Source organism: Halichoerus grypus, chromosome 8 (assembly GCF_964656455.1).
Source record: "Halichoerus grypus chromosome 8, mHalGry1.hap1.1, whole genome shotgun sequence".
NCBI classification, from domain to species: Eukaryota; Metazoa; Chordata; class Mammalia; order Carnivora; family Phocidae; genus Halichoerus; species Halichoerus grypus.
The window spans coordinates 26,273,673-26,294,705 of NC_135719.1; the positions used below are offsets into that span (position 1 = coordinate 26,273,673).

General features: G+C 43.8%; 1 protein-coding gene across 4 annotated transcripts in view; it reads right to left on the minus strand.

The window, feature by feature from the left end:
• CHSY1 (chondroitin sulfate synthase 1) overlaps positions 1–21,033 on the minus strand; it is a 75,957-nt gene that overhangs the window by 49,710 nt on the left and 5,214 nt on the right. For 3 of the 4 annotated variants that reach the window (XM_078078964.1, XM_078078966.1, XM_078078965.1), the window contains one exon: positions 5,108–5,603. In XM_078078964.1, the coding sequence (XP_077935090.1) occupies positions 5,108–5,473 (366 nt within the window). In that variant the 5' untranslated portion in view covers positions 5,474–5,603. Of the gene's footprint in view, positions 1–5,107; positions 5,604–19,912; positions 20,273–21,033 lie in introns of those variants that run through there. The other variant, XM_036092872.2, reaches the window with a different exon arrangement.

Consider the following 21,033-nt stretch of genomic DNA (forward strand, 5'->3'; position numbering starts at 1 on the left):
TGAACCATCAAACCAGAACAAAAGGCTCCCTATAAAACCACGGGGACTCTGCCTTGAAGAAACAGGCAGCATCAGTGATCAGTATTTGGAGCATCTTATTCTAGCCATTTAGGGGCCTGCCTGGTTCTCAGCCAAGTGGTTAACAAGCAGCCTAAAGGTGTGAGGAAGGCACCACTAGATACAAACCAGCTCCATGACAACCAGCAGTTGAAACATTACCTCTTCCATTATTAAAGAAAAAAACTCCCAGGCTTCTGATACAAAGATGTTCAACATCCCTTTGTAAGCCAGTCAGACTAACAAGGAAAACCTTCTCTTTTTACATATTTTGCTCTAAACTCCCAATTTCCCTTAAAGATATGCCTTCTTTAAAAAGAACATCACTAATCTTACCCCTTCTCTGTACTATTTTATCTTTAAGATCACTATCACAGGGTTTTACACTTTTACATTCTTCTCAACTATTTCATAAACATGTTTTTGTCTCCTCAATTAGACGACAGCCCTTGAGGGAAAAAAAAAAAGGCCATTTGTGTTTTATTCTTTCGTAGTTTCCAACCCGTTCAGAGAGCAATGCTGGGCTCACTAATGCTTGCTTAACAAATATTGGTTAACTCCGAGCGTCACGCTGGTGCGTCTCAGTATACTGGTGTTTCCCAAACAACTTCTAGCTGTGCCAAGATAAAATCCCTTCGGGTCCGGGGGTGGGGGGGCTGCAGTGGGTAGAGGGTGGGGTAGCAGGAGCCCTTTGGGGGTCCCCACATATCTCAATGTGTGTATCATGATGTGAAAAAGGCAGGGAAACACTGGGTTAAGGGACTGATTAGAAACACCGCTGAAAAGAACTGGAAAGAGCCTGAATGTCCATAAAAAAAGATGAAGCTTCTTATATACCAACTGGAAAATCTTCCAAGGCTTGTGAGTGAAAACCAGCAAGATATGGATAGTACATAACACATGCTACCATTCACATAAAAGGAGTTGGGGGGGATATATAGACTTTGTTGCTTATATCTGCGTATGGTACACTTGTAAGGATGCACCACGGTGGCTAATTCGGAAGGGAACCTGGTAGATAGAGATGGGAAAATTTGTCCTGATAAACTCTTTCCACTTCTGAATTTTAAGCCATGTGTTGGCATGAAATAAATCTTTTTAAAGTTGCCAAATCTACTTATGCCTACCTCCCACTTTCATTAGTAATGATTATTTTCTACTCGAAATACCTTCATTACTAGTCAAATGTTGAATCAAAATAAGAAAAGTCAAGATCTGGTTGCTGGTTAGCCAGCCACGTTCTGTTTGTGAAAATCCACTGAGCTCTACACTTATTGATGATCTGTGCACTTTTCCATAGGTATGATATACTTCAATAAAAAGTCAAAAATAAAATGAAAAGATTCCTTAGGTCAGTTGTCTTTTTAGTCCCTTATTAAAAGAGTTGTATAGTATTTCATTTATGTGCCTAAATAAATTGTTTCAAATTTTTCAATAATGTTTCTCAAGGGGCGCCTGGGTGGCTCAGTCGTTAAGCGTCTGCCTTCGGCTCAGGTCATGGTCCTGGAATTCTAGGATCTAGCAGCAACCCAGCTCCCTGCTCAGCGGCTCCCTGCTCAGCGGGGAGGGAGTCGGCTTCTGGAAGGAGTCTGCCTCTCCCTCTCCCTGTGCTCCTCCCTCCGCTCCTGCTCTCTCTCACTCACTCTCCCCTTCAAATAAATAAAATTTTGAAAAATAAGAATAATAATAATACTGTTTCTCAAAAAAATCCCATGTAACTTGAGTTATAAGGCTGGGCCCATGAGACCAGGGGGAACCAGGTTTGCCTGCTCCACTTTCCCTACAGTATTAACGGCCTCAAGGCCCACATTCTCGCTCTGGGCTGGGAGGTTTCAGTAAGCATTGAGGAGCGCTCATTACTAAAAACCACCTTATGGTTTACTATATGATAACCACATTTTTTTATTATGAAAATGAAGTATTTAAAGCCAATTATCAAAAATGCCTTCATCACAAAAAGCGAAGAAAGAGCCTTGTGCAAACGGTCCGGACTGAAGGAGGCTTTAGAGGCATGACGATCAAATGCAATCCCTGACCCTGGGCTGGGTCCTGTGAGGCGGGACTGTACCGCGTCAACAGATAAAATCAGAATATAAAGTTTCCATGTTGAACTTAAGCTGTACTGTGGTTATATGAGAGAATTTCTCCATTCTTAGTCAAAATACATTGATGTTAGTTAAAGTAAAGAGCCACAATGTTTAAGTTACTCTTAAATGAGGGACAGCTCTATGTCCCTGTATGCGGGGATGGGGGGAGACACTCAGGAACAGAGGCAAATGATAATGCAAGTGGTGTAAAATGTTAACAGGTTAATTTGAGTATAAGGTGTATGGATGTGCTTTGGGCTATTTTGTTTTTCTGTGAAATTAAAATTATTTCCAAATAAAGTTTTTTAAAGCCATATATTAATAAATAACCACCAATAATAATCAAAACAAGCTTAGAAATGAATCTGGATTTTGATTATGATGGTTGTTTCTCCCGAGCCATTTTAATTATCTAAGTGTAATCCCAAGGCATTATTCAAACTTGCAAAAAGAAAAAAAAAATGTACACCTTCCGGCTAGATTTGTAAGAGCTTAAATAAGCACCTTCTGAGACTCAAAACTTAACATAATTGTCTTTAACACAAGACTCCACACCTCAATCATTTCTCATAATGTGAGCCTTAATGGAGAAACTAGATTTACAGGAAGTTTAATAAAAGTTCTCATCCACGTAAGGGATTAATCTCGCCTGAGTGGTGAACGCAATGATAAATCCTAATAACGACTTAGGTTAAGAGCGCTTAAAACCCTACCAAAAAAGCAAAAAGAAATCAAAGGTCTAATAAAATGGTACATGTGCCCATAGATGTGATTCTTAAAAATAAGAAAGAGGAAGAACTGCACACAAAAGACAAAATTTTAAATCTGCAGAAAAATATCTAGAAGACAATTCCTGTCACCCAAGGAAGAGAAGAATTTCTTACACAAGACACAGAAAACACAAACCATACAGGATAAGAAAGAGACGAGGCTACGCTTAAAATTCACAATTTGCATGTGAATACCACATTTAAAGTGAAAAGCCAAGCCACATTCTGGGAAAAGATAATCTCCCACAAAAGGAGCTCCCAAAAGGGCAGTACCTAGGAAAAGCTCCGTCATCATCAGTCACTTAAACGCAAGAAAAGCAGCAGGGACACCACCCAAAGCCGACCGCCCCCACACTGCCCACGCTCCTCCACACTTCTCGGGAGATCCTAGGCAGGGATGGGAACCACCCAGGGAGGGAGCTCCCTCCTCCACCAGATCCCTTTGCCAGGTGCCTCTAGACAAAGAGGTGGCTCCCAGTGTCCAGAAAGGATGATTTCCAGCATCCCAACTTCGGGCCTGAGAGAATTTCGGTTATTACAAGATAACACGGTGAAAACAGCCCTGAAACTATCTCCCAACCCTGGCAGCCCCAGGACAATACTTTGACAACATCTGGGCCCTAACGCTAGGTCAGAGTTCTTGATAAACAAGATATCGGCTCTGCTGTTGTCTATCTAGCAGTATGTAATGTAAGATGTAACGGCACTACAACGCGAAGACTTTTTTTTTTTTTAAATTCTCTCTCAAAGGTAGGCCTATCCTCTACAATTCCAGCAGGAGGGCTAGCTTCGCAGAGATCAGGGATATCGTAAAACATTCCAAAATACACAAGGCACTGCATGTTTTAACCATAATGAAACATGTTAAGGTTTTAACTACTAAATTAAGAATGGGGAAAATGCAGAAACACTGCCTTTTGTATTCTGCTTGAAACTGCATGACATCCCCAAAGAGCTTTCCTCGCTGCAAAAATCCATGACAACAGAGATTCCGCCCCCCCCCCATCCAGTGACCAATCCTCCGTGCACGGGAGGTGGGGCGGGGGGTGTGGGGGGGAGACCCATAGAGATCAGAGGTTTCACTCAAATCACATTTGAGATTTAAAATGTATCTTTTATAAAATTAGAAATGAACATGAAAACTACTTCCCGTATTCTTGAAAATGTCCACTTCTCTGAGAGTTCAAACGAAAGAAACAGTTATTAGGAAACCTTTAAAAGCAAGTCTGGGGGGGAAGGCAAGTACTGGCAAGAATACTCCTTGATTCAGGCGCTTTAGAAAATTAACTCATAACAAAAGCTAACAGTTTACAACAGAAAGTGTGTTTCTTTTTCTTAGGCAAGGGTCTGCAAACTCCCTCTGTTCCTCACAACTATCGGTAGTTTATCAGTCTAAACACAACACAACCTAAATAATTTTTTCCACTCTGACTAACATCAGATCTTGTAACTGCAGGCAAGAGGTTCACATCTGCCAATAAAAACAGAGAAAAGTCAAAAGCTAACTCATGTTCTCGAGAACATTTAAAGAGAAAACATCTCCAAGTAGACTTCCTACAAAAAATTGCACTTGGTGTCAAGATAACTCAGAGACTGCCCACCAACTATTCTGAAAAGAACAATCATGTTGCAAACTTACAGGTTACAAATAACTGTCTAAAAAGTCAAGGTTTAAAATAAATGCAAAGTCAAATGCAATTGGCTTTTTTTTTTTTTTTTTAATCATTACTCATTTTATGAATTCTAAACATGCTGAGCTTCAAAACTGTGTGGGTCATCGTGACCAGATGAGAAAAGTCAGGCCTTCGGGAGAACAGGGACAGGGAAAGCTGACACACTTGCAATCACACCTGCAGAATCAGCATAAGTCAGTTTAGATGAATTTTCTGGACAATCATGAAAATACCACTGTTACCTACAGTGAACCATATCGTTTCTTTGGACTCCAAATGCCATTATTTATTAACTAAGGTATCAGGACAAAAGTATCGAAGGTATGTCCTAAAAATGAAGGATGAAAGATACGAAGAGGGAATTCAAATTTAAAAAAACTCAGGTAAAAATGTACAATACCTTCATATCAACTTCAAGCCTTAAAGAAGGCTTGAGCTCACTGCTATTCAATCATTTCCTATGACTGGTTTGGAACTAATAATGTGATTAACAGATTTTTTTTTTTTTTTCTGTTCTTACCTCGTAAGACCAGACACACTGCACCCCTGCAAACCTCCGGACACATCTTCCCACCTCCACGTCCTCGTGAGTAGTGTACATTTCCCGGAGACACTTTCCAATGTGTGGTACCATTCTCCGGAGAACCTCCCGGCTCATGATCACACCGGGCCCCCCCATGCAGAAGTTCTCACCAGGTTCCAGGGCCAGTTTCCCCATTTCTTCCGTGGTGCCCAGTCCTGTCTGCCCGAGAAAGAGGGGCTCACTGCTATTCAAACTCCTCAGAAAATTCTCCAGACGGTCTCCTTTGATATACACGTCATCATCTGCTCTCATAAACCATTCATACTTGTCCAAGTAGTGGTCATGCATGTACTTGAGCATCATGAAAGACTTCTTCTGGGGTGGGTAGGAGTCGTCCACGCCCCGCAGAGGCACTATCGGGATTGGTATCGATGTGTCTGAACCCTCACTAGAGAAGAATTCGACTTTCCCAGGAATTGTCTTGGACCATGTTCTGGAATTAAAATAAGTATCAGTGAGAGAACAGTTTATTTCAAGCTTCTCATTTCCAGAAATTCACATATCTACTCATGCTGAATCACTGTGTGTTCAAAAGGAATGATAAAAAGCTACTTGATCTGCTTGCTTCCCCTTAACAGAAGCCCAGGCTACGGGGTATTGCAAAGCCCAAATTCACTTTCAAAAGAACCCCAACAAAAAATAATGATGAAGTGTTAAAATATTTCCAGGATAACTAAGTTTTAGCCATGGCTGAAAACCAAATTGGCAGGGCACCAAGGTCTAGATCTCCAGGTTAATTTTCTGATACTTATCAAGTCCCTACCCACAAACTCCTCCACTCTGCAAGACAATTAAAAATCAAATTCTTTTATTTTTTCCTCTCTTCCCCTATGATCCTCTGGTTTTGTTTCTTAAATTCCACATATGAGTGAAATCATATGATAACTGTCTCTCCCTAATTGACTTTTTTTGCTCAGCATAATAAAATAAGACGAAGTCCGAGAGGGAGACAAACCATAAGAGACTCTTAACTACAGGAAACAGACTGAGGGTTGCTGGAGGAGAGCAGGGGGAGGGGTAACTGGGTGACAGGCATTAAGGAGGGCACGTGATGCAACAAGCACTGGGTGTTCTATGCAACTGATGAATCACTGCACTCTACCTCTGAAACTAAGAATACACTATATGTTAATTAAATTGAATTTAAATAAAATTAAATTTTTAAAAAATCAAATTCTTCATTCAACAAAGCTTCTTTGAACGCACATCAAGTACCAAGTATGTGCAAGGCCAGGGGGGATGCAGAGTGAGCAAAACACAGACGCCAACTCATGGAGCTGTCATCAGGAGAGAGAGACGTTTATCAAGGCAGTCACACACCAGTGTACTTAGCAGTATGAACTAAAACAAGCACCCTGAAAGAAAGGCGCACAGCCTTACTTAGAGAGCATACAGAAAGAACCAACTAGACACACAGCACAGAGAATGCTTCCCCGAGACAGGGGTGAACGTCAGGGATGAGAAACGGGCCCAGAAAGCGGTATCTGGGGACAGGGTGGGTTGCCACGAGGGGAGCAGACCCCCTAGAGCTGGGGCCCTCACACAGTACAAGCTAGGAAGGAATGGGGCAGCAGCCGTGCTTTCCGCAGTCCTCAGGGGTGAGGAGCCGGCTGAGGCCACCAGGAGGGAACTGCTGCAGCAGCAGACACGACAGTCATCAAGGGTAACTGCTCCCCCAACGGCGGGAGAAGAAAGTCAGGAACCTGCTGCTGAACAACTGATTTAAGGCCATCATGTTACATCTGTCCCTACGCTTTCTTTATACTAGAAGTAGTCCAGCTCCAAAATGCACTTACGCAGACTACTTCTAGGAAAAACATCCCAGAATATAAATGAAGCAGTCAATTTAGCCCTAATAAGATCAAAAAAGGACTCTTCCCAGGTGATATTCTCCCCAGTATGTTTTTATTTTACTTATCTGTTACAATTACATGTATTGTGGTGAAAAGTGAACTTGACGGGTCAATGAAAACCACACATCTCTTAAATGGAAAGTCTTAGGGAGAGAAACAGTTGAAAAAGATACACACCAAACTTCTGGTGAAGGGGTACAGAAGTAGGGAAATGGGAAGGGCGGGGAAGGGCATAAAGAGAACTTTCTTTATTCTGTGTTCTCTCTAAATTCAGGAAAATTTTTATAAGTACAATATTACTTTTTCTTAGAAAAAAATTTAACTGTGATAAAATATACATAATTTGAAATTTACCATTTTACCATTTTTTAAGCATAATGTTCAGTGGCATTAAGCACACTCACATTGTTCTTCAACATCACCACCCTGTCTCTAGAACTTTTTCATCTGCAAAACTAAATTTCTAAAGCACAGTATTATTTTTGTAATTTTATAAATGATCTACAATGAGGCACTTAAAAAGCAATTACTGGCTTTTAATTCAATTCCTAGCCCAAATGTAAAGAATACAAAATGACTTCAAACTTCTCTCATTCGAGCAGAGGAAGAATTCAATGAACTTTCTGCCAAACATGCTTCTCGAAAAATCTGAGGACTACATCCATATCGTTTTTCATTAAAGGTAGGATGACTATAAGATACACCACTGTTTTTTGTACCAATAACAAAGGAAAAAAGTGCCAATCATAATCACATAATGCCAGCAACTGTAAAATGCTTCCTGATTTCAGCGATGTTAAATTTGGGGGGAAAATGTACATCTTAGAATGATGTAAGCCAGGAGCAGTAATGTTTTTCCCTTAATGCCTACGGATTTAAAATGGACCTATGGAGTCTTACGCCATTTACAAAACTCTCTAACAAAGAATTCGGCATGTATGGAACCTGATGGGACTCCAGATGCTATACCACGTACTCTACTTCATTTTCACCAAGGATAAGCTCCTGAAAGAAAAGGATGAAAAGTAAACGTGGCAGGAATGGGGCAATTTAAAGAGAAACCAACCCTTTCCATAAAGAGACAAGTCTCTTTAAAAATGAGAATGAACTACAATCTACACAGAATGTGTAATAACCTAAAGACCCCCTTCTCACGTGGTAATCTAGAGGGGTGAGGGCTTCCCAACCCCAGGAAGTTGGTGACAATGAAGATGTACCAAGAGGACCCCCAACCAGGTCAAGGAGCCTCTGACTCCTTCCTTCAGTAGAAATGATTTTTGTTTGGCAGTCACAACAATTCTTTGAAAAAGTAATTAATTTCAGTAGTTGGCACATACAAGAAGTCAATACATCCTGCTCACTCGCATGAAAAAAGTGACTTAAAGTGTCATGTATGCGTACACACACAAATGCGCAGAAATCATTTTGTCTCTGAGACATTTCCAAGTGAGCTTCTTATCACTTTCCATAAGACACATTACCATTTCCTACCATTCCTACACGCAGAAAGAACCCGACTTAATCAAACCACAACCAGAAAACAATTATTAAAAGGTAAAATTCACAGGCATGATGGAGTTAAAATATACTACCATTCACAGTACTCCTGAAATCTAAGTTATAAATAGTCTGCATTATCTCATAATTGATTATACATGAATAGCGAATAACATCAGCCTAACTTTAGCTTCTACTCAATTGCTTCTGAACTAAAATGCGATCAATAGAACAGACCAAGTTCGAAACAGTAAATACAGAAGTAGCCAACCCCAGAAGCCATTAAGATACTAAAGCACCATGACATTATCTGAGACATGGGCTGGGTAAGACAATGTCTGCCTTTAAAGGAACAACCTACTCAAGAGACAACACACAGGGTGATGGTTAAGAGCATGGGTTCTGGAATCAGGTTTTTGGGGTGAGAGTCCTGGCTCCACTTTGGGACAAGCCACTGTGTGCCTCCCTTTCCCTGTCCGTAAGCTGGGGATAATAACGCTACCTGCTCACAGGGTTGCTGTGAGGGCAGGTGGGTTCTTCTATCTAAACTGCTCAGACGTCGACCCGGCATGCAGGAAGCTTTATGTGAGTGTGACTTATTAAGGAAGACAGGAGCGTGCAAATGCAGACAGACAGTGCAAGAGAAAATGAAGGGCGCAGGGGAGTGTGGGCTGAACCTGCAGCGGTCGGTCACAGGCTCACACACCGGCGTGGAGGCATCATGGAGAAGGCCACCCCTCCCAAGTCTGGCTAAAAACCTGGCCCTCAAGCGATCTCTGAGAATTCTGTTTTACTGTCCATCTTAGACAGCGTTAGGGCAGAAGAAGTCCAGTGAGACTTTAACTTTTAAAACTGTTCTCACTTCTAAACACCAGAATCCTTCCTATTAGACTGAGCGTCGACATGCATTTTCGTCTGGGCCCCTCCTCGGCCCAGCAGACAGAACATGCAAAGCAAGTGCTAACAGAACCGCCATCGCGGAGGCGATTAATGCCTAAACTGTGACTTGAAATCATGTAATTTGTCCAAGAAGAGAAACCAATTAATTTTAAAAACAGACAATCTAACCTCAAACCATCCTTAAAAGCCTTTCTGCAGTTTTATGGTAACTCCACCCAGTTATTATCTTTTCCTTTTTAGGTAACCCAGGGAAAAACCTCAAGCTGCCCTTTTCTGTTCTAAATGACTGGTGGTTTGAGGGAAATCTCTCAAAATGAAGTTTCTGTAAATCCTCCAATCTTAAGAAATTATGATCGTTTCAGGTAGGGTACCTTTGGCTTCAAGAGCTCCCGGAAAAGTTAGAGTGTTCTGGAACAGAAATCGTGATTCACCATCCTGGGGGGCCTGGGGGAGTGGCTTAATAATGGGAAAGAAGTAAAGGCGACACTGCTGAAGAAGCAAGCTGGCCCTCCTTCCGTGACAGAAACAGGTCGAGTCCCTTATTTTCATAAGCAAATGTCAACTTTGCCATTGACAAGTTTGTTACCGGGAGCAAAGAGTTCTCCCTTAATTGAAACCACAGGACATTTGCAGAGGCCCTTGCCAGCAAGCCCAATTTTCAATGCACTGATAACCAACTCTTGCTAAAGCACAGATAAGACAACTGAAATTTGAGAGAGCCAAGCAAGCTATCATCTTTTCCTCCAGGCCTCTAAACGCTATCCCTACACCGAGTTAAATCACAGATGCAGCTGGACAATATTAGCTTCGCTAAGGAATGCCTTTGCTGACTCAGGACTCCACATAGTCTCCCTTTCTGTTCAGTTATCATTTTAAGAAAAACTACGTAAAATACGTTTCTGTACAAAACTGCATCTACAGCATGACTCCTGTCCTAAGTACACGTTCATAATACATGGCTAAGTTTAACAAGCAAGCAAGAGTACATCCCTGTGATGTGTGCTATTAAGGGAACAAAAGTACACATACAAAAATAAAATATTTTACAACTTTACCCCAAAGTGTTTACTATGGTTATTTTTGGACGGAGGATCAGAAGACATTTAATTTTCTTCCTATTTTCTACATTTTCTAAATTTTCTGCAACAGATAGGTATATTTAAAGCTGGAAAAAAATTTTTTTTAATCTGTAGAAAAACTTTACGCTAAAAAGCACCCAAAGAAAAGATCTGACATCAGAAAATTCTACTTTTGTAATAAACATTTTTTTCTATCCAATGGACAAAAACTAAAAAAAAAAAAAAAGGAGTAAGATTGAGTATTTTCACATTTTCTGAATTTTAATAGCTACAGTGATTTTTACAAGTAAAAAAGGGGAGATCTTCTGTGATTTCCCCAAAATCACAATTAAATATATTGTCAGACAGTTCAAAAGGACTCATATGATCAAATCATCTCAGAATTTGGAGTCATGGAAGGGAAAATATCATTTTTTCCCCTTGTAGAACTGATAGATAATAGGAATTAAAGGTATGTATTTATATTCTTCCGTGTAACAGAAAGATTTAAGATAACTTAACCAAAAGGCATACAGCACAAAAACATGAGCAAGAAAATAAGGCCAAAGAAAAACAAAAGTAGAGAAATCAGAGCGGGGTCCCAGTACGGGTCCCATGGAGGACGAAATCCTGGTAGGGGCTGCCTGCTCAGCTCTATGCCCATGGGAAAGAAACACGGAACCAACTGGAGTCCTCTGAACAGATGCCACCCTGAAGGAGGGCGCCCACACGGTGAGACCAATAGCCGTCACGTGGTCTCTCTGTCTGCTAATGGTGGGCCCCAACCAGCAGGCAACCAAGAGATGTCGCAGGACTATGTCCCACTGCTCAGGGTTAAGGGAAAGGACTATTCCAGATACTAAGACCTGACAGAAACTTCTCCCCCAGGGTCCATGATGGGGAACACAGGGCACATGCAGTGAGCATCCTTACAGGAAGCACAAATGTGATGGAGCAGCGGTCTGAGCTCATCATCCTCTCAAAAAAGTACATGGAGGACAGTTCTTTGGTGCCAGGCAGAGCAGCCATGCACTTGAACTTGCTCAGGCCTTGGGAAAACTCAAGAGGTCTTCCCAGACTACCAAGTGATGACTCAAGGCTTCTCCTGGAGCCGAAGGAATGCCCTCTGGCAGGATGCTGTAAGCATTATTCACTTCATTATCTCTGTCCTGTGTTGGTATGAGGAACGAGCATACTTAGCTGGTTTCCCTTCCCCTTATGTGGTTTCCGGATACATGGTTTCCTCTTTTAAAGTCTTTAACTGTCTTACTGTGTAACCTTATGATGTGAACAATCTCAATTCTTTTTGGAAGTAGGTGGGAAATAGAACAGAAATCACAAATGGTGCGGAAAAATTTTTTGAAGAAAAATCAAATTATACTCTTTACCATTAATCCTAAAAAGTGGACTTAAGGTGAAAGCAAGCATTAAGACTTCCTTCCCCTCAATAAAGCCGCTGGCGGGTGGATTACAGCTTCCCACCTCAACAATGGCCTGGGCACTAGCCCAAGAGGCAGTTCCAAGGTATTAAGGGCTACCAGCAACCTGCCCTTTGAGCCCAGATTCACAGCAAACAGTGGAAATACTCAACAGTACAGACCACAAAAACGCCCTCTTTGAAACCTAAAAATTAAAATTTGGAGTGTTAATAATAGAAGGCAAATTCTGGTCTCATGATACATTTCCGAAGTTGGAGAGCAACCTTATATAGTTTCTATTTTGCTCCTGTACACTTAAAAGTGTAAATATGCAACTAAATCATACACGAACAAAATTCGTTTCTAATTTAATTCTAAGCAAAACACACACACACACACACACACACACACACACACACACACACAAAACAGCAGCAACAAAAACTGTTGTTTAACGCAAACAATAAAACCACCCTGAACCTACTCTGGCCGACCCCTTTTGCGTGTCAGTCTTTCCGTACCAAGGCACTTCCTGGTATCCACCCGCTTAAGAGCAGCCCATAGCCACCCTCCAACCGAGCAGTTACCTGGTGCGGGGTACTGCACTGAGGGCATAAGAAACTCAGCCTATGACAGTTCTATGCAGGGTGTGAGGTATTGTTACCCACATTTTACAGATGAGACTGAGGCACAAGCCTAAGTAAATAATTTCCCAAGATCACAAAGCTCATAAATGTTGAAGCCAGAACGCAAACGGGATCTGATTCTAAAGCCTCCGCTGGCTTTTTCATCCCGCACACTTATTTCCAGGTTATCACCCACATTTCCTTTGCAGTCCCTCCTCCATTGAGAAGGCTGAGAAAATAGTCATCCCAGAAGAGGAGAGCAGCTTTACACCCACTTCAGCCACTTCCACTGTGTCTCTTCCTTGCGGAAACCTGTCTGTTGAGGACACGTCTTCAGAGTCTAAGCTGGATTTAATTGAAGGTCAGAAGACTCTACTCCAAAGGTAACTCCTGAAACCCTCATTCCCTTTGGGTCCCTTCGCTACTGTAAATTCTGCCCAATCACTTTCCAGCAGTAGGTTAGAAACACACAGAAAAAAATCCCAACAAGAAAGCAGCCTTCACACCTAGGCTCAACTTACAAAGCAACTGTTTTAATGCCATTAACAACTATATTTTCAATAATCCTCAGGTTTTGGGTTTGCAAACCTAGGGTTGACATCAAATCAGAACAGAATACACCTTTTTTTTTTTTAAGATTTTATTTATTTTGGGGGGCGGTGGTCCATGAGCAGGGAAGAGGCAAAGGGAGAGGGAGAAGCAGGCTCCACACAGGCAGGGCTCCATCCCAGGACCCTGGGATCATGACCTGAGCCAAAGGCAGACACTTAACTCACTGAGCCACCCAGGTGCCCCTACGCCTTCTTCTTTTTAATCATCCACAAACCATTCGTTCTTGGTTACAGAACGAATACCATAGCTATGCAGGTTTTAGAAAGGACACTGAATTAAGGTGAGTAGATGCACAGCTTCACTACTTTTAAATCATACCTAAATGTCTTGTTCCCCCCAATTCCATCCCCATGCACAACAGATGGAGACACTGAATATTTACATTCATGTGTGGAAGCCAGGGCCCTCACATTAAAAATGCTGTCACCTGATTCTCCCAAGTACTACCTGGAATTGTGAAGTTACGGAACTAAGGAAAAATAACACTTTATCAGGACAGGATTAACTGTTACTTACTGAAACAAGAATGACCTCGTACCCAAGCCTCAGGGCACCAGCAGTGTTGCGGGTCCCTACCTACAATTTAACACACTCAAAACTGCACTCCCATTTCCTTCCAAGAGCTGTCCTCTCCTCCTCCTTTTTTTTTTTTTAAACCTAGTTCTTTAGCTTTACTACAAAATAATTGTTCACTGCAGAAAAACTCGAAAGTATAGAAAAGGGCCAAGAAGAATACGGAAAATAATTCAGCATCACTGTGTGTATATTTTCATAGTTTCTTTTCTATGCTACACAAACACATAAGTTTATTTTGTTTGATTTTAAACAAGAGTAGTTTCATACCCGGAATACAATTTTATAACCTACTCTTGCTTAACTTAACTATATTGTGAATCTCTCTTCATTTCAGTAAACATATTTCAGCCACATCATTTTTTATGACTAGAGAAGCAGATCACAGTATGGATAAATCAGTGAAATCAATTATGGTCCACAGTTCCTAATGCAGGACACCAAAGATACTTGAAATTTCCACTTCATACATACATCTTTGAGCACATATTTAAATCCCTTTGAAAAATTCTAGAGGAAATGGTAAATTTCAGATCCCAGCCTCAAAATGCACAATCCCCTTGTTCCTTCACTACTTCCTGCTATTCCATGTTTCCAGGAATCTGCTGTCTCTGCCTCGAAAACTCCTATTCATCCTTCAAGACTAAGTGAGGGAGAGGGGGCAGGAGTGTGGGTGAGGCCTTTCCTGATCCCCTTCGTAAACTGTGCGGGGCCTCTTTGTTCTGTGTCCCCACAGCAGTTGGTCCAGGCACCCTGTAGGCCCTCATCATCAGTATTACCATTTCTTTCCCTCCCTAGAAGACAAACCCTGCCAGGATAGAATTATTAATCCGTTTTCAATACAGAGCAGCTTAATGAATGGACAAGGGAAGTGAAACTAGCCATGTGATGAAAACACAGCCATGTGATGAAAACACAACCATGTATAAACTCCTGCTTACAACCACAGCTATCCTTGGAATATTCTAACTATTTGAGGGCATCAAGATCTGGAACCATGACACAGAAAACTAAACTCACGTTCAGGACCACATAGTCCTCCAGTCATCTTAGGTAATTCACAACGTGAACTGGGTTGTGCTCCAAAAGTTCATTTACAGGTCGATTATTCAGATTATAGAAGGCAGTCAGTAAATTTTTGCCAAACTGAATTCTATCTGAGAAAGTACTGCTCTAAACTGTTTTCAAGATAAGCATGGTTTACTGAGTTCAAGAATAAGAAAAGGAACTCTGAGATCTGCTCATTAAGGTTGGTAAAAAAAACAGTGTGCCTTCACCGAAAGCATTCGGAAAAGGCCATTAACTACTACAACACCTTGCAATGAGATTCCTATATCTACAGCTAGTGTTTCTCAAACTTTCTTCCCACAGTTCCCTATAGACTGATGCTAATCTTTAATGGTGCCCTTTATCACTCCCAGGGCAAAGAAGGGAAACCATCCACCGCTTTCCTCTGAGAAAGTAAAGAAAGAACAAAACGGTTCCCCATCTTCAGCCCAGGGGAGGTAAGAACCAAGACAAATGAAAGGTGTTGGATTAGCTTAGAGTTCTGGGCATAAGAAAGGACTAAAAAGCAAAGTATGCATGTTTTTTTTCTTTTTTATCAAACCATTAATTAAAAAGAAAACCCGAATGGTATCAAAACTCTCCCAGCAAGAACAGGTAAGTGTAGCCAAGAAATGTTTGAAGCAGAAGAGGAACAAAGAGGAACTTGTCTACCGGATATTAAAAAATTATTCAACTTCCAATAATTTCAGTGGGTGGTCCTGGCATAAGAACAGAGAGGAAGATCAGTGGAGCAGAATGAGAAGTCCAAAAACATACCCAGGAATTCTGAGTATGATGAAGATGGCATTTCATATTGGTAGGGAAATGGGAGCTTATTCAACAGATGCTGCTGAGACAATGTGCTGTTTGGGGGAAAAAATGAGATTGAGATGATTTCTACCCCTTCTAGAATTAGAGAAAAAAAAAAAATGTTGCTTTTAAAAATCTCTCCAGGGCATTAACTTTCTGAGCTTGGGGCAGGGGAGGGGGGGTAACCCTAAAATCAGAAAAGTAAAAACTGAACTACATGAATTCCTGTCTATCAAACTAAGAACAAAGAAAAAAATACAGAAATAATATGAACTGTAGCTAGTACCAAAAACACAGGGGTTCTGATGATCTGTTACTAACTGGTATAATAAATCCCTCTGGAGGAATCAAGGTACCATTTTGAAGTGAAATTACCGAGAATACAAATACTCTATAGATGAGTCAAAACAAATTTCTCTATGTATTTGCAGAACCCCAGCTACCCAGAACCCTCAGGCAATTTTAGCTTCAGACAGCTTCAGAGCTCCAGCACTGGAACCACCTCAAATGTTAATCTTTTCTCAATCTCTTCGTAAATTCATTACATTTATAAAGCTAAGGATACATCCACTTGTGTGTCTAAAAGCCTTCTTCAAACTTTTCCTGTGCAAAACCAGACCTGCTGACTCACCTCCTTCCCCACTCACACTTGTCTTTCAGGACAAGACCTTAGAAGGCACTGTTGCTTTTTCTTTGCCTCACCACTCACCAGCGTTCCATCAGCACATCCTGACCTCCACTCCAGCAGATCCCCTGGAATTCTCCATGACTCTCCATGGTGACTGTTACCACAGCCACCCTGTGCCACCCCGTGCCACCCCCACCTCCAGCCAGACCACCTCCTAAAATTTCCTTGCTTCCCTACAATCCAGTCTCCACACAATGGGTAGAATTAACTTTTAGGACATAATGCCATCACCTCCCTTTCCTATCTAAGCCCTCCAAAGGCTTTCTTATTCATCTAGGATAAAATTCCATGAGACCAGACATTATCGGGCCTCGTCCACTTTCTCTTATTGGCCTTAGTTTATTCCCTTCCAAGTTGGTTGCTGTCTGTAACTTACCAGCTCCTCCCTCTGCCCCTCGCTCATCAACGATATTCATGCAACCAATTCCTCACCATCAGACTGCCGCCCAAATACCAAGTTCTCTAGACACCACCCCACCCTTTCCCTACCCTGTTTTATTTTCTCCATAATTCTTTCAGTGTCTTGCCTCCCACTAGAACACAAGCGCCATGAGAACAAGCATCTTCACCGCTGTGTCCCTGACAGTCTGGACCCAGAGGAGCCATGTATGCATTTGTTGAACAAAGGGATGAATCTGAAGTGTAACAGTATTTTTATGAACCAGGATCACTACTATGAACTTCACAGCTACAGTGTCTGCTCAGGCCTATGGAAGAAGCTAGCCCTGCTCAGTCTCTGATCAGCTACGCTTTTTGAGTTTTGTTTTGCCTGCGTTTTAAAATCTGTTTCTTGCATGCTATCAGCTGTCGCTGCACTAACATTCCTTGGTGGCTCCTCTCCCAATTTCAATCATTTGGCAGCTTAAGAAAATAAAAGTCTGCAATGATGGGGCTGTTCCAGCATTAAAATGCACTAACTTTAGTGCAGACAGGCCTATCTCATTGAATTTCCCAAAGGCTTTATAGCTCCTTTCTGGATCTCAGACAATTACTAGTCCCCAAACCTAAATTCTGACATTTTCAGTATCTTAGCATAAAAGTACACCATACTGCCATCTTACTAAAAATGCTGGCATCTCCTTAAACCCATAAAGCCAAACAGTAATTTTATTTAAAAAGAAAAAAAAAAAAACTAAACTAAAAAACGTTAAAGTTTTTCTTAAGGTAAAGAATGAATTTGCCTTTTAGGGGAGAAGTAAAACTGAGCACACCCAGTGCCAAACTGGAGTTCTACCTCGCACTGTAAGATTCAAGCCGACTTTTATGCCAAACGGCGTGCAATTTCCATTTTAAGAGCTGAGTGTGGAGTTTCGGCCTGGGCTGCAAAGCACAGCACAGCCATAATCATAAGTTACACACTGTAACCTCCATCCCAATTCAGCCCTTCCCCAAAAGTTCCTTAAGACTAAAACCGTCTTGGGGCGCCTGGGTGGCTCAGTTGGTTAAGCGACTGCCTTCAGCTCAGGTCATGATCCTGGAGTCCCAGGATCGAGTCCCGCATCGGGCTCCCTGCTCAGCAGGGAGTCTGCTTCTCCCTCTGACCCTCCTCCCTCTCATGCTCTCTCTCATTCTTTCTATCTCAAATAAATAAAATCTTAAAAAAAAAAAAAGACTAAAACCGTCTTGTGCCATCTCCTGTAAACGGTCTAAATAGAGGCTTGTCGGGCTGAGAAGCAGAGGATCTTAACGGAAAAGCTAAGTCCACCCCCAAGCTTCAAGTAATGGGACTTAAAGAGATAAAAGAGCTGCAGGAAAGCTGACAGAATGCCTGGATAGGATACACTGTTTCCACATAAGGGTTTTCCCTTTATCAGAAAGACAAAGTTGTCACAAAGAAGAAAGAACTGGGGCCAGAGGACAAACTGTGTATCTACTTTCCATTAAGTGTCTAAAAGAAAATAAACAATAAGATAAAAATCCTACATCTAAAAAAGATGAAGCAGGAGATTTGGAAAAGGAGACCAAAAGTAAGAGTGTCAAGCATGGGCTTAGGGAAAAGATCATCTCCAAGTGTAAAAGAGTAGGTCTGGTTTGCGTTACATTTTCTGAATATTGCTGGTGTACCAGGACCCCTACTGGTTTGTCTATACGGATTCTGAACCCAAGAAAATATATCTGCTTGGTGGGCAATCTAGTATTTGTCCAAACTACTTTGAAAATTGTCTCCAAAGTTGTGATTTCACAGGGCTTGTCACCCAATGGCAGTCAGGTGGACTTACTTTCAAAACCATTCTGTAAACAATTTATACAGCTCATCCCCAATTTCAGATGTAGCCATTTCTCTTGGCAAAAAAGAAAAATCTGCATAAAATTCCAGGTAAATCATGGGAGATCTGGGAGTAAATCTTCAGCTGGGGATTCCTCAATTACTAACACAGTCTGAATTTATAATAAGTGGCTACATTCTAAGGTTTTCAGGTTCCTTCCTGGCAGAACCTGGACTCTGGACTTAAATAAGTTCCTCACAGAAACATGTAGGAATGGGGAGTCGATGCACTGAGAGTGCTGACATTCTTTATTGCTCTTTTGTCTTCTTTTTCAATCCTGTACTTCCTCCCTTAGAGGAATAAAGATCCATAGAAGTTTTTCCCTCCACATTTAATGCCTGGACATTTAGTCCAGGACTAAATTTAAAAGCCGAAGTTTCAAAGGTACTGGTTATAAATTAAGAACCAACAGCAACGAGCTTGGCCTTGCTCAGCACTGACTGCTCTGCAAGTTCCTTCTCAGAGGACCTCCCTGCATTGGTTTGTTCTGTGGCTGGATGAATCCCAAATCTTGTCCATACGGTAAGCATTTCTGTACTTCACACGTACAAGGTTCCATTAAATCCCTTTATTGGATCCACACCCTTCTACCTCAAATTCACTCCAATACAAATCTGCTATTCCAAAATGATCGCCCTTCTAAAGGTTATTTTAGTTAATCCCTCTGTTACTCCTGAACATGATTCCAGCCACTTTTATGACTCATATGGCCCACCAGGACCCAGATACCGGGTAACACACACACATCCCTAACCTGAGCTAGTAACCCCCAATCTACCATGGGCCAAGAACTACTTTTCCCAAGGTTCTCTTTCCATTAACTCAACAGACTGGTGGGGTCGAGCGTGTAGGGGGCATCCCCTTTCATTTACTAGAGTGCTTCTACCAGTGTTATCTACAAGTATACTCTGGAAGGGCTCTGACCAGATTAACTTACCTTGGCTCTTGCTCTGCAAGAGCAAAGGTGCCTATTTCAGAGAATCAAACGATAACCATCCCTGCCACCACTGTCACAGACACTGTGTGCTAAGAGTTTTCCCAACAACCTTATGAGGGAGATACGTTCAGTCAGATCCATTTAACAAAGAAGAAGGCTTGGACACAGAAAGCTAAAGTGCCTTAACAAAGTCAGGCTGAGGACCACACCCACGGGAGCCAACCTGGTCCACCTGACCCCAAAGCCCATACTCTTGGGCGTTGCATTCACCATCCAGCCTCTGACCTCTGCTTCCAATGTCTGACATCCATAGCCCAAGGGGCACCCCGATCCCACAGGAACCCCGGGAGCTTCGGGTCTGGAAAGCAGGCAAAGACTCAAGCCAAGGGAGTACCGGCAGGGCCGCCCGCCGGGATGCTGGATACAGGATTCGGCGTCCTGGCAGCAGGGACTCACCTGTAAGCGGCCACGGCGCGGGTCTGCAGGTATTTCTGGGCGGTCATGACTCCCACGAAAAGAAAGTTCCTGTCGCGCGGGCCGCCATCCGAGGCCGGGCCGTGGGGCCAGAGGTGCGCCCCGCGCGCATCGCCGCGCGCCCCGCCGGCCTGGGAAGCCGCCGCCGCCGCCTGCCCTGGCCGGCAGCCCTCGGGGCTGGCGCGGCGCCGCGGGCCCGCTCGCTTCAGCTCAGAGGCGCGGGGCAGGACGAGCCGCGAGGCCAGCACGAAGCCCAGCACGAGCCCGAGCAGCACGCTGAGCCAGGCGCGCCGGCCGCGCGCGGCCATGCCCGTGCCGCTCCGCCCGCCGGGCCGCCGCCGCCGCCGCCGCCGCAGGCTCCGCGCGCCCTCAGCCCGCCGCCCCCGCCCGCGGAGGCCAGCCCGCCCTAGCGCCGCGAGGCCCGGCCCGGGCAGCGCCACGGCCGCCGCGGGCCCGCCGCGCCCATCGCGGCCCCCGAGCCGCCCGTAGGCCCCACGCCGCCGCTTTGTTCCGCACGCCCACCCCCACCGCCGCGGCCTGCGCCTTTAAGAGGGGACCATGCCCGGCGCGCGCCGGCGGCGGCTCGAGCGCGAGGCGGCGGCGGTTCTTCCCGCTGGCGCGCGGGGACGCGGGGCCAGCGCGACGGCGACGGCTGTGGCAGCGGCGGAGTCCGCACCCCCGTCCCGCCCTGCCCGCGTCTCTCGGCTGGCTCGGCTCCGCTCGCGCTGCGCCCGCCCCCGTCCTCTTCGTGGCCGGCGCCGCCGCTGCAGCTGCACATCCTCCGGCTTAGCTCGCCATTGCAACAGGAGCCCCTCACGTCACGCACGGCGCGTTATGAAGGGGCCCCGGCGGCGGCGGAGCCTGGCCCCTCTCGGGATCCGTCCGCGCCGCCGGATTGGCGCAAAAGTGAATGGGGGGCGGTTCACGTGGCCAAAGTTTGACAAAAAAAAAAAAAAAAAAGCCTCCCGGCGCGCGCGGCGCCCGCCCCGCCCCGCCCCGCCCGCGCGGTCTGCGGCTGGGCCGCCGGGGCGGAGGGGGCGTGGGGCTGGGCTGGGCGCCGGCGGGGGCCCGAACCGCGGCGCCCTGCAGCCCGTTATCCGCCC